This window comes from Lissotriton vulgaris, chromosome 4_2 (genome assembly GCF_964263255.1).
Source record: "Lissotriton vulgaris chromosome 4_2, aLisVul1.2, whole genome shotgun sequence".
NCBI lineage: Eukaryota > Metazoa > Chordata > Amphibia > Caudata > Salamandridae > Lissotriton > Lissotriton vulgaris.
Genome location: NC_141692.1, coordinates 9440182 through 9453374, shown reverse-complemented (window position 1 = coordinate 9453374; position 13193 = coordinate 9440182). Strand labels below are relative to the sequence as shown.

The window sequence follows — 13193 nt, the reverse complement described above, 5'->3', positions numbered from 1 at the left end:
GGCAAGAGAGGTACAGAAACAGGTAAGAAAGGTGCAGAAAGAGGGAACAGGGGTGCAAAAAGAGGTAGGAGGGATACAGAAATTTGCAAGAGAGGTAACAAAAGAAGAAAGAGCAGCGCAAAAAGGAGCAAGAGAAGTGCAGAAAGAAGGAAGAATGGTAGAGAAATAGGAAAGAGGGGAGCAGAAAGAGGCACGAGGGATACACAAATATGCAAAAGAGGTACAGAAAGAAGCAAGAGCAGGACAGAGAGAACTAACAGAGGTGCAAAAAGGGGGAAAAAAGGGGTGCAAAAAGAGGTAGGCGAGGTACATAAAAAGGCAAGAGAGGTACAGAAAGAGGCAGGAGGGGTACAGAAAGAAGTACGAGGAGTGCAGAAAGAAGCAACCGAGGTGCTGAAAGAGGCTCAAATGCTGCAGAAAGAGGCAAGAGAAGTGCAGGAAGAAGCAACAGAGGTACAGAAAGAGGCAAGAGGTGCAGAAACAAGCAGGAAAGCTACAGAAAGAGGGAACAGGGATGCAAAAAGAAGCAAGAGGAATGCAGAAAGGGTCAAGAGGGGTGCAGAAACAAGCAAGAAAGGTGCAAAAAGAGGCAAGAGAATTACTGAAACAAGCAGCAGAGGTGTAGAAAGAAGCAAGAGAAGTGTAGAACGAGGCAATTGAGGTGCAGAAAAGGCAAAAGGGGTGCAGCACGAGGTAGGAGAGGTAAACAAAGAGGCAAGAGAGGTGCAGAAAGAGGCAACACAGGTGCAGAAAGATGCAACAGAGGTACAGAAACAAGCAAGAAAAGTACAGAAAGAGGCAAGAGAATTACTGGAAAAAGTAACTGAGGTGTAGAAAGAAGCAAGATAAGTGCGGAAAGAGGCAAGTGAGGTGCAGAAGGAGACAAGAGGGGTGCAAGAGGTGTGGCGCCACAGCTAGGGCGACTGACTCCGGAATCTGGGGATCACGGTTCGATCCCCGGCACCGGCGGCAGATTAGCCCAGCACCATGTGACTCTGGGCAATAGCTTGCTTAATCTTCCCGACGGCGCCTAGAGACCCTTACGGGTGAGTGTGCGCTTTACAAATGTGGATTATTTATTTATTTAAAGAGGTAGGAGAGGTACACAAAGAGGCTAGAAAGGTACCGAAAGAAGCAATAGCGGTGCAGAAAGAAGCAAATGAGGGGCAGAAAGAGGCAACAGAGGTGTAGAAAGACGCAAGAGAGGTGAATAAACAAGCAAGAGAAGTGCAGAAAGAGGCAAGTTATTTGATGAAAGAAGAAACAGAGGTATAGAAAGAAGCAAGAGAAGTGAGGAAAGAGGCAAGTGCAGTGCAGAAAGAGGCAAGAGAGGTGCTGAAAAAGGCAAGAGAACTGGAGAAAGAGGCTATAGGGATGCAATAAAGGAAGAAGGGTGCAGAAAGAGGCAAGAGGGGTACAGAAAGAAGCAACAAAGTGCAGAAAGAAGCAAGAGAGGTACAGAAAGAGGCAAAAGAAGAGCACTAAAAAGTAACATAGGTGCAGAAGGAGGCAAGAAAGTTGCAGAAACAGGCAAAAGAGGTGCAGAAAGAGGGAAGAGGGGTGCAGAAAGAGGGAAGACGGGTGCAGAAAGAGGCAAGAGAGGTGCAGAAAGAAGCAAGAGCAGTGCAGAAAGAAGAAACAGAGGTGAGGAAAAAGGGAAGAAGGGTGCAGAAAGAAGCAACAGAGGTGTAGAAAGAAGCAAGAGAAGTACATAAAGAAGCAACAGAGGTGCAGAAAGAGGCACAAGACATGCAGAAAGAGGCAAGAGATGTGCAGAAACAGGCAGGAGAGGTACAGAAAGAGGGAACATGGATGCAGAAAGAGGCAGAAGAGGTGAAGAAAGAGGGAAGAAGGTTGCAGAAAGAGGCAAGAGGAGTACAGAAAGAAGCAAGTGAGGTGCAAAAAGAGGCAACAGGTAAAAAAGAGGCAAGAGAGGTGCAGAAAGTGGAAGAGATGAGCAGAAAGAGGCAAAAGAAGTGCAGAAAAAGAAAGAAAGGTGCAGAAAGAAGCAACAGAATCGCAGAAAGAGGCAAGATGCAAGAGAGGCACAAAAAGTAGCGACATTGGTTTGCACACCATTAGTACCAATTTAACACCCACATTTAGCAATAAGTAACAGGTGACTATTCCAGGTTTGCAAAGGGCCTTCCGCCACACTGTAACACTTGTCACTGCATTTCTGGTAATATTTGAGCCATTTGAGCTAGAAACAAATGTTTTTGTTCAAATCTGCAGATTATGCAGCAGATGATGGATTATGTGGCAAATGCGGAAAATGTATAATTATGCAAACATCGGTGAAGCTGAACAGTCGCATAATTCCATTGGCCCTGCTCATACCTCTGACTAGGATCACATGAATTATGGGACCCCCTCTATATTTATGACCAGGGAAAAGAGAGGACAACATCAAGGTCAACATACTAAAGTTCCCCCGTGGTCAAATCGTACTTTCTTATGTGGCAAGGCTCATCAGATTAATCAGTTAACCTTCTTAGTAACACAGGTACAACAAATTAAGTACTTTCATTTTACATATTTCATTTATTTTTTCATTTTCTGTAATATATCAAAAATATTTTTTTCTTTTTTTAGAACATTTCTTGTGTATACATCAAGTTCATTAATTATGATTCAATCAATTAAAAATACAATGAGAAATACCATGATCTTTACAGTGTATTGAAAAACCCAATCACTTTTCAATACAGAACAATAGGTCCCTGTCTCTCACACACCAACCATCAAAAAAAAAGAAAATGTTCTAAAAAAAGAAAAAAATATTTTTGATATATTACAGAAAAAGAAAAAATAAATGAAATATGTAAAATGAAAGTACTTAATTTGTTGTACCTGTGTTACTAAGAAGATCATACCTCTGACTAGGTCCAGAAGTAATCCTAGTGCTTCCTTCTTTTTTGTCTCATAGAGTTTATTGTTTAGCTTCTATGGAAACGAGGAGGACTAAACCTGAGGTTTCCACTCCGCAACACAGACTACCATGCCACATAATTACTCTCCATAACACGTAATCCCAGTCTACATAATAGCTATACACTAAATACCACATAGTTTCTGTCCACATAATTTCACTGTACTTTAGTGGTGGGTAAAGCACTACACACTGCCTCACTTCACACTGCTTCCATGGTATCCCCGACAACGATGCAACACCATCACCGACGTTGCTGCCTGCACCTTGACCTGTGTACCCTGCTTGTGGAGAAATCGGAGCACTGTCCTGCTTCACACCGTAGCCCGGCCTCACCAATGACGACACTCCAAGCTGTCTTCAACACCACTACTTGCACCATGATTTTTAGACGTGTTATCTCCTTATCGTGACTAGATTGGTGGTTTCTGTATGGCTTAGGTGCAAACCCTTAGCCAACCAGAAAACCCACTCTTAACACACTTTCAATAAAACAGTAATGATTGTAGAAATACAACAATGTTTATTGTCACTTCAGAAAACAGGCATTTTCAGAACCTGCCTTATGCAGTCAATTATTTAATATTATCTTAAAACACTGGCAGCACAAAAGGTACACAGATGAACAGGAAAGGCCAATAACACCCAAGCCTCTTAAAAGTTGGTCCTTTTACAGAATAGTTTACATGTAGAACATGAACGTGCATCGTGGTAACTCAGAGCGGCATTATACATTGGAAAGAGAACTCTGTGGTAATGAAGACAATGAGGGGCCGTCCTCTGAGGGGCCGTCAAAACATTCTCAGTGAAAACAACATGAATACTGAGACATGATAGCAAACTGATCATTTGGATTTCTGGAATCAGAGACCAATACACTCTAAATGATACTGAGAGGGAATATCTTATCAAAACTGCCTGAGGACTGGCCTCTCATGAACAAAGATAACATTTCTGTTAAGACAAGATAAACATGCCATGCAAAATCAGTAAATCATAGTCTTTTAAATAGTGAGAACAAAACTGTCCTTGTTCACAAAGGCTTCACAGCACTTTTGGGATGGGGTATTTAGATCATATTGGCACTTTGATTCTTTTCATCTGATACAATTGTTGTAACCTCTTGTTCTACATTTCTGTGGGGTGACCACGGTGCTCATTTCCTGTTTGCCTACTTGACCAAACCTTTGCTGACCCTGGTATAGAAGGGAGCAGATCCCAATTCCGTCACTCAGATAATGGTCTGGCTCTCATTACAGAAGCTGTAACGTTGGCTCTGTCTGCTGTCAGAGCGCAACTGCAAATGTAATATCCATTCTGACCTCAAAGAACAGCATTCACTGAGAGAGTGAATGTGACCCCGACCTTCCTGGGGTAGTCTCCAATATCTCCTGCTGCTATGACATAAAAACATGCCGAGAACTGTATTGCAGTGTAAGACCCCAGGTGAAATTCCCTCTGGTATTCTACTCTATGCCCTAAATATCCACGGAGGACCAGGTTCCCAAGAATAGTTCTGTTGTGGTACTACAGGACTTAGAGAGAATCAGTAAACAATTGTCTGATACTGAATACCCCGTTGAAATTGGTGGCCAGACTCAAAACCAAGGCAATCTCATGCATAAGAAACAAGATGTAATGTGTGGTCCCTGTCCTCATCCCACCTGGATGAACATTTGGAACTACATCATTCCTGTACTCCATGGAGTCTCAGAACTGGGGGGGGGGGGAGGGGCCACCACAATGAATCACCATGCTACTCTCTCTAACAGGTCTGGAATAGTCTCAATACTGCCTTGTCCCCATGACACAGGCCTGGCTTGGGCCTGTAGGACAACTTTCCATTTTCTCCACTCTCCAGGCTTATGGGCTATCTATACAACTCTGAGAACTACATTTGATTCTTGGTGCAATTATGACCTTGTCCAATATATGTCATCAGGTGTCACATGCTGAGGTATCATCAAAACAATTCAGACCTACCTGCTCAGGGTGCTTCTGACATCCTGCAAGGCAGAGAGAAAAGGAAAGAGATCAGTTTCCATTACACAGTTCAAAAGTGCTGGCATAAGGTCATGCATAATGTAGGAATTCATGATTAGTGTTTATCATTGGTTGAGGAGCCCAAATATATCTAAACCTCTAGTGTTTCAAATTCCTAACACATGGAATAATTTAGCACAACACTTTTATCAAGATGAAATAATGGGACATTTCTCAGTTCTTTGATATGCCAGCATGGACAGATTCCAGTAACTTTCCATCTCCACTGAGGAGTTTATTCCACGTGACTATAGGGGCGTTGAATCTCTTTAAAGAGTTTGTTGCTCTTCAGAGTTACAGTCTGGGTCCTTGGGGGTCATGGTCAGAGATGTAGGGATCCGGAATATACGAAAAAAACATGGTTTGCTCTTTTCCGCTCCGCCAGCATCACTCCCCTCCTCATCACCCAGGGTAATCATATCCTTCCCGCAGTACCTCATTTGCATGAAAGGGAATACATGGCTTGCTCATCTCTTATCTAGTGTATTTAGCTTCTCTTCTTGGACTGACCATGATATGCTCTTTCTAGGGAACAACTCTCAAAGTGTCCTTCCTTCTAACACTGCTCTTTCTCGCAATTGGACTTAGGCAGTGCTTGAAATAGAAATATAGAAGTGCTGGTACTCCTTGTCCCAGAGTACCCCTCTGGTGCTGAGAAGTGCAGGTACTCTTTCATTAAAAGCATTGAATCAGTGTTGAGAAGTGTTGGTACTATCCCCTCTAAATTAGAGAAGTATAGGTACTGAGCACCTAATAGTACCTGCCCATTTAAGTCAGTGGTCTTGGAAAAAGAATGAAGCTCAATAGTCTATAATCTCCACTAGTGATTGGTTCCATTGCAGCTCCCCTGGAGACAAAATCTGCTCCTTCGGCCGCCCATACCTTGTGGATGTATGGTAAGTGAAATGTTTGAGAACTGGAGAGTTCTTTATCACCACTCTCCCCGCCATGGGAGCCAGCAACATCTGATATGTTAATGTTCCCAAACATTGGTAATTTTCAGTGAAATGGATTGTCACTCAGGTTTCCTCTCAAGAGGTAACTTGAATGTTGTTTCCCTTGTGTGTTGCTGGGAACTAGTCTGGTTTCATAGATAGCGCTCCCCTTTGAGGTATTTCTGATCCATATGTTAATAGCTTTCAGACCTTCACAGATCTTACTTTTAACACCTTGGCGCAAAGCGTATCCTCAGGATCTCCTTCTGACCCCCTGCCACAAAAAGTGTGGAAGACCTACGGCCAAACGACCTTCCCCTGGTTTTGACAGATATGCAATTAGTCCCTAGAAGAAGGTACTGTTCCAGAGGGATGGAAACAGGCAGTGGTGACAACCCTGATTAAGAAGCCCTCTCTGGATCCGACAAATCCAGAAAGCTTCAGACAAATTTCTCTCATTCCTTTCTCAATCAAAATCCTGGAAAAGGTGATTAGCAGGATATTATCCTGCTTTTTAGAGGAAAATTATTTGCTGGAGAAGGACCAGTTTGGGTTCCGGCCCGGCCACGGGACGGAGTCAGCCCTGACCACCATGATGGATAATTTGTGTATGCGGGGAGACAACGGGAATGCCACTGTTTTGCAGTGCTTCTCGATATGTCGGCCGCATTCGACACAGTGAGCCACTCAATCTTGTTAGAGAGACTGGAGAAAATTGGTGTGAAGGGGCGGGCCTTGCAGTGGCTGCGGTCTTATCTGACAGGGAGACAGCAGGTGGTAACCTTGGCACCGTTCGCATCCTGCAAATCTCCTATAGTCTATGGGGTACCGCAGGGCTCTGCTATTAGACCCATTCTCTTTAATATTCATCTGCAGCTTCTGTTTCCCATTATTAAATTGTTCGGGCTTGAGTAGGTCAACTATGTATACGATACGCAACTGGCGTTCTCCATGGAAGGGAAACATGCAGACTCCATGGATACGTTCCAAGAGTGCATGCGCCAGACTGCAGGATGGCTACGGTGGAATTCCCTGCAGTTCAATGGGGGGAAAACTGAGGTGCTGTACTGCCCCTCGGCGAAGATGCTCACACATTTACCGGCAGAGTTTAGGCTTACCCCCGATGAGGACGCGCTGGCCCCTGCTAGCACAATTCGTAATTTGGGGGTCCTGATAGATAAGAATCTCCAAATGGAATCACAGGCACACAAGACTGCCAGCGTGTGTTTTAGTCTGATACGTATGTTGTGTCAGATACTTCCAATTCTACCTGAGGACTCGCGTTCCCTTGTAGTAAGAAGCACAGTATTGAGCAGACTGGATTACTGTAATTCCTTGTACTTGGGGGCCCCTCAGTACATCTTTCAGGGGCTGCAGAGAGTCCAGTCTGCATCGGACACAGGTAGTTCCAATTTCAATTTGGCAGTATGCAGTTTGGTTTAATGGCACCCTTCCCCAGTTTGGTGGCGGTCAGAATGGGACCATTGTCAAGTGCAGGAGCTTCTTGGCCTGTTTTAGCTGGTCATAATCCGCACCCTAATGTGGCGTGTTGTACAGATGCAGAATTAAGAACCCTTTATGCCTCTGCGGTGTCAGTGATAAGGGGTCTGGTTTATTAAAGTTCCCGCAACTTTCTGGGTGGGGACCCGGGTGGTGCGGCGCATCCAGTTGGGCCAAACGGGCTGAAGCTTAGTACCGTTATGGTTAATGCGGTTATAAGCAAGCATCCCCAGGATAAGGACGAAATGCCTTTCTGGATTGCCGAGAAATTTGACCAACTGAAGGCAGTATCCCTGAATACCACTCCTGTGGAGAAACACAGGATCCTTACTATTAGTTTACAGAAAGACTTAGTGCCGGACGTAAATGACTGTAACACTTGGGGTGTGATTTTTGTGGCAGTCTTTACAAGGTGCTTTGGCACCCCTTCAATGGCTGTCCTGCCCTCCGTGATCAAGCGCGTTCAAGATGAACACGGACTGGAGGCTGCTGTAGAGTTGGGAATACGACTTGTGGGAGCGTTTGACATGGTTTGGAATCTTGTCTTTGCTAATGTCAAGTGAGAAGTGGTGAGCTTCCAGATGTATAATACTTTGCGCGATATTCCCGATGCTGAGAAACCCCGTCAGTTACAGAGGATTATTACGGAGGCTTATAAGACCATTGGCTGTAATAGTTTAGGTGTTAAGCCTTTTGCTAAGAAACAAACACTGCAGCAAACTCAGCAGGCGTCATCTGATAAAGATGACCGCCAAAAAGTTCCGAAACAAAATTGGAGTAAGAATAAAAAAGAGGGAAAACAGTAACAGAAACAGAGGTTCCGTCCTGCTTCACCTACACCTGTCTCTACTGAGCGTACTTATGAGTTGTGCGACCGCACTACAATTAAGTCACCTGATAGATTTCAGGTTCCTGAACAACGTTCTCCTTGCTCTTTGCAGTAAACATCGATCTCGCCCAGCGGTGGAGGAGGCTGCGGCAGAGGACAAGGTGCCCAACAGAGCGCTGACGGAAAAGGCAAGCAGGACGACTCACCACGTCAAAGGCCCCAGTTTCAAAAGAAGAAAGTTGCAGCTTTAACAGTGAAATATGCCACAGATAGTGAGAATGCAGCTTCGGAATCTAACATGGGCACTGACGCTGTTGGACAGCGCGGCGGAGATTACCATAGTGCGAGAGGCGCTGCATCAACTACTGAAGGTGACAGCGACTGACACCTTTGTTGTAGGAGAAACAGCAGACACTAGAGTGGCTCCACCTGACAGGCTTTTTGAAATTGACCTTTTAATTGAAGGTGACATACAGTGTACTATAAAAGGTTTTTGGGGGAAAATCTGACTACGACTTATGACATTTTACTGGCGGAGGTCGACTGGCCCCCATCTTTTGTCTTGGCCGCTCCACAAGAGGAGGAGGAAATCCTCCCCAGTTTCGCGCACACTGTCCCGAAGGACAAGGCTCTGAATTTTCAGAAGATTGGGCTAAGTCGCTTGCGCCGGCTTTGTACAGTACTCATTGTGGCTGGGATAAATTCTCCCCCAGACATGAGATTCCCTTACAATCTATGCCACAGGCTCAACCCAAATACCCCATGCGACGTGAAGCAAAAGCTCCCATGGCAGAAATCATTCAACATTTGGAATATCAAGGTGTAATTGAAACGTGTGTGTCTCCGATGAAGAACCCTCTTTTTACTATGACTAAACTGGACGGCTGATACCGGTTGGTAATGGATTACCGCCACTTAAATTCTCATTGTCGTACGTTTGCGGTACAAAATACTCACAGTTCCGCTCTTGTGGATAGTCTCATGCGCAAAAGGTTTAAAACCACATTTGACATATCCAATGGCTTTTGTTGCCCACAACCTGTCCTCTATTAGTAGTCAATGGACAGCTTTTACCAGTGGTGGTAAACAATGCCAATTTTGTCATTTGGGATGGACTATAAGAACAGTCCTGGCGTCTTTGCCGCCCGCATTGTCTCTCTCTTGGAGAGACTCGACCCAGATGCATGTTCGTATGTGGAAATATGGCCGCATGTGCAGCGTTGACCGCATCATTTGTCAGTGTGTGGATTTCGGTTACATATTCAACTTTGCAAAATCACACATTGCAGAGCTTACAGTTTTGTTCATGGGCTATGAGCTCAACAATGAAGGTCGAGGTTTGGCTCCTCACTTTCTGGAGAAGTGCGTACTGCTGCACGCTCCCACTACACTGAAAAAACTACAATCTTTACTTTGCTTTTTGAATTTTGGGCTTATTTATAGTCCCGATTATGCCCAGCGTATCAAGCCTCTTTACGCCTTGATACAACCTATTTTCTCCAAATCGTGCTGGCTGCCTGAACATTCAGCCATCTTGCAATCTTTGCAGGCTGATCTTCTAGAATCTAAATTCTTGTTGACTCATGATAACCACACCAACCTGGTGATAGGAATCGTGCCAGGGGCGGTGTGTTTAATGTACCTCACTTTTTAATGAAGGTGACACAGTCCCTATCACTTACAAGTCACACTTGTACACTTCGGCTGAGTTGCGGTTTTCCACTGTGGAATCAGTTTTGACACCAGAGCAAATGGCGATTCTTAAGGAAAGTGCTCTGTCGCAGATGAAAATGCATTTTGGTTGTTACTCTGTATCTTGGCTTGGGGGCAGTGACGAAAGCAGAGTACGAAATTCCAAAGCTTTGCACCCGTGTTGCATACAATGGACCCGGTCCTTGACATCCCCGGATGTCACGTTCATTTTTTATTCCTCTCTGCAGATTCAAGAGTTTTTGCAATATGAATTTGTTCATCCTGCTCCTCTGACCATGCGCCCACTTGAGGGTTTCCGTTGTATCATTTACACTGACGGAAGCGCGCAAGCGGCTGCGGTTTTAACGCACGCATATTCTTCGGCATGCGCAATCATGGTAGGTACTATGGCGGATGGTGAATTCAAGTCCAATGTCGTGCATACACACACATTAGGGGACTGTACCACCCAGTTGGCAGAGCTTTGTGCTCTGATGCTTGCATTGGATTAAGCAGATCCCAGTGTGACTACGCTTATGGTAAGTGACTCTTACTACTGTGTTCAATCATACAATGACAATCTGCCCTTTTGGACTCAAAATGAGTATCGTGACTCCAAGGGACACACAATAAAACATAAAATGATCTGGGTTTGAGTGACAGAAGTTAAAGAACGGCTAGCACTCGTGTTTGTAATTCATACTCTGGGTCACCAGCGTGTCGGAGTTCATGCTGTTGGCAAGTGTCTTGCGGATGAAGCTTCTAAGACAGCAGTTACAACATATGCAGTAGCAGCAGTTACACGGTCCAAAAGTAAGATTGATGATGACATCTTTGCAGCTATTGCCGCAACAGAGAAGGGAGGTAATTACCCTAGAGGTTTCCCTTCTAAATACTATTATCATTTAAGTCCTGATAAAGTTCCTTATGTGAGAATTAACGACGTTGGTGACAGGTTAATACCCAATGCGGACCGCAGGCAGACTTTGATTACAGCAGCCCACACTGGGATGGCCTCATCGCATGCCGGTGTGTCATCTACCGTGTCTCTTCTCCAGCAGCGATATTGGTGGCAGGGTTTGTACAAACAGACACATGATTATGTCCCTCAATGTGACATTTGTCAGCAAATTAAACCTTGTACTGCTGCACGCCCGCCCCAAACTCAGTTGTACAAATCTAATAATCTGCTTGAGTGTGTTTATTTAGATCACTGTAGTCCTTTCTCATCTGATACTGTGTATAAGTACATCTTAGTTGCAGTTTATTCGTGCACCCCCTTTATGTGGTTGTAGCTTCAACGCAGTGCTGATTCCAGAACTGTTGTAAGGGATTTGTGTGTCATTGTGAGAATTTTTGCGTGTGGTACCTTTCCTTCGGACCAGGGTCCAGCGTTTGCCCCTCCGGCATTCAAGGATGCCATGAGTTCTTTGGGGGTCCTGGTCAAATTTTCGTCTCCATACTGGCCTGAGGGTAATAGTGTTGTGGAGCATATGAACTGTGACTTAAAGCAATCCTTTACAGCTAAGGTATTAGGTACTGGCCGAGATTGGCTGACCCACCTCAATAGCGTACAGAGTGCACTAAATAATCTCCATAGAAGGTCTCTGGGTGGGCAGACCCCATACAAAATGCTTTTTGCCATCAAAATGTTTGTTCCGGACATTGAGGGTCTAGACATGGCGGCGACTGCATCGTTTGGCGTAGATGAACATTCTAATGTTTTACAGAACCTAGAAAAGACCAGAGACAGTCTCACAAAGGAACGTTTGCCATCCACATCTGATGCTGTATTGCAGATTCCGGTAGTTGGCTGGCTACCCCAAGTTGGCGAACTGGTCCAGGAGAAGATCGAGAACAAGAAGGAATTTGGTCCCTCCTATCGAGCTCCAGTTCCTGTGCTTGGTGTGCAGGGTTCAAGAACAGTCATTTTACCTCCTCTTCCTGGGCAAAAGGGGAACAGGTACATCCCCACCCTCATAAGAAACCAACAACCACATCACGACCCCGCACATCCTGCCCCCTATCCCACAACCCAGACCGACAACACAACAACTACCAAAAGCAAGCAAAACGCTGTCTGATCTACACCCCTCCGTGAAGACTGAACCAAAATCCCCCCACTACCCCCAAGAAGAGACGGGGCGCCGACTCTCCCTGATTGAAAGCCAAGTGGCTACTATAATACAGGGCCTGAAAGACGTCCTAAGCAACTTCACCACATTCCATAAGCCGTCCTTAAACCCCCACTTGACCCCTATCATCCCCAACCTCTATCACCAAAGCCCTCCCAAGGTTCCGCGGCCCAGCTGGACCTCACACCCTCCCGAACCTTACTACAAGACCCAATAGAACTGTAGAAGCCATGTCATCTGTCAAAGCGACCGAGCTGGCCTCCTCGTACACCACCCCCTCTATGCACATCCCCCAGTCCTCGATCCAAGTAATCACTGAACTCAGAAGTGTCACTCCATCCGGAAAACCCCACCCTCCCTCATTAACATCCCTACTGCCCCCCTAATGAAGGAACCAAAAAAAGAGTCACCCCTGACCAACTACATACTCATTAACTGCAGGTCAGCCACTAAACATGCCACAGAGCTAGCAGAATCCATCCTCAACCATCACATTGATATAGCCTTCATCACAGAGACTTGACTGAACCACACCTCTCCTACAATCATGGATATGCTCGTACTCCCGGGCTTCTTTATCATCAACAAAGATAGGACAGACCGGAAAGGTGGGGGACTGGCAATCATTCACAAAAACAACCTGTCTGTGACTGAAATCGACAAGTTAAATTACAACTCCTTTGAATGCCTAACCACCATTAATAACACCAGCAACAATAATTCACTGCACTGTCATCTCCTATGCCACCCTCCTGGTAACACCCCCTTGTTCACAGAACACTTCTCAGACCTGGCCGCCCACTGCTCTCTCCGAGACAGCAACTACCTAATTTTGGGTGACCTCAACATGCACTGGAATGATTTAAACAGCACACCAATCCAAAACTTGAACAAACTATTAAAGAGCAACGACCTCACCCAACACTACTCAGAAGAAACCCACAACAAAGGAGCAATCCTGGATGCCATCATCGCCCAACATGACGTAATCACGATAGACCACATCCTAATGGTCGACTGGTCAGCGCACCACTTAATCTTGTTCCGCATCTCCCAACCAATAATGCGCCAATCTCCCATCCAAGACCCCCACACATGGTCAAGAAACCTAACACAGATCAACATGG

The 13193-nt window shown here is 45.2% G+C and overlaps 1 protein-coding gene across 1 annotated transcript in view; it reads right to left on the bottom strand.

The window, feature by feature from the left end:
- Window positions 1-13193, bottom strand: part of LOC147718117 (E3 ubiquitin-protein ligase TRIM11-like) — a 335542-nt gene that overhangs the window by 165596 nt on the left and 156753 nt on the right. The window contains exon 5 of the mRNA XM_086919194.1: window positions 4916-4938. Within this exon, the coding sequence (XP_086775320.1) occupies window positions 4916-4938 (23 nt within the window). The remainder of the gene's footprint in view (window positions 1-4915; window positions 4939-13193) is intronic.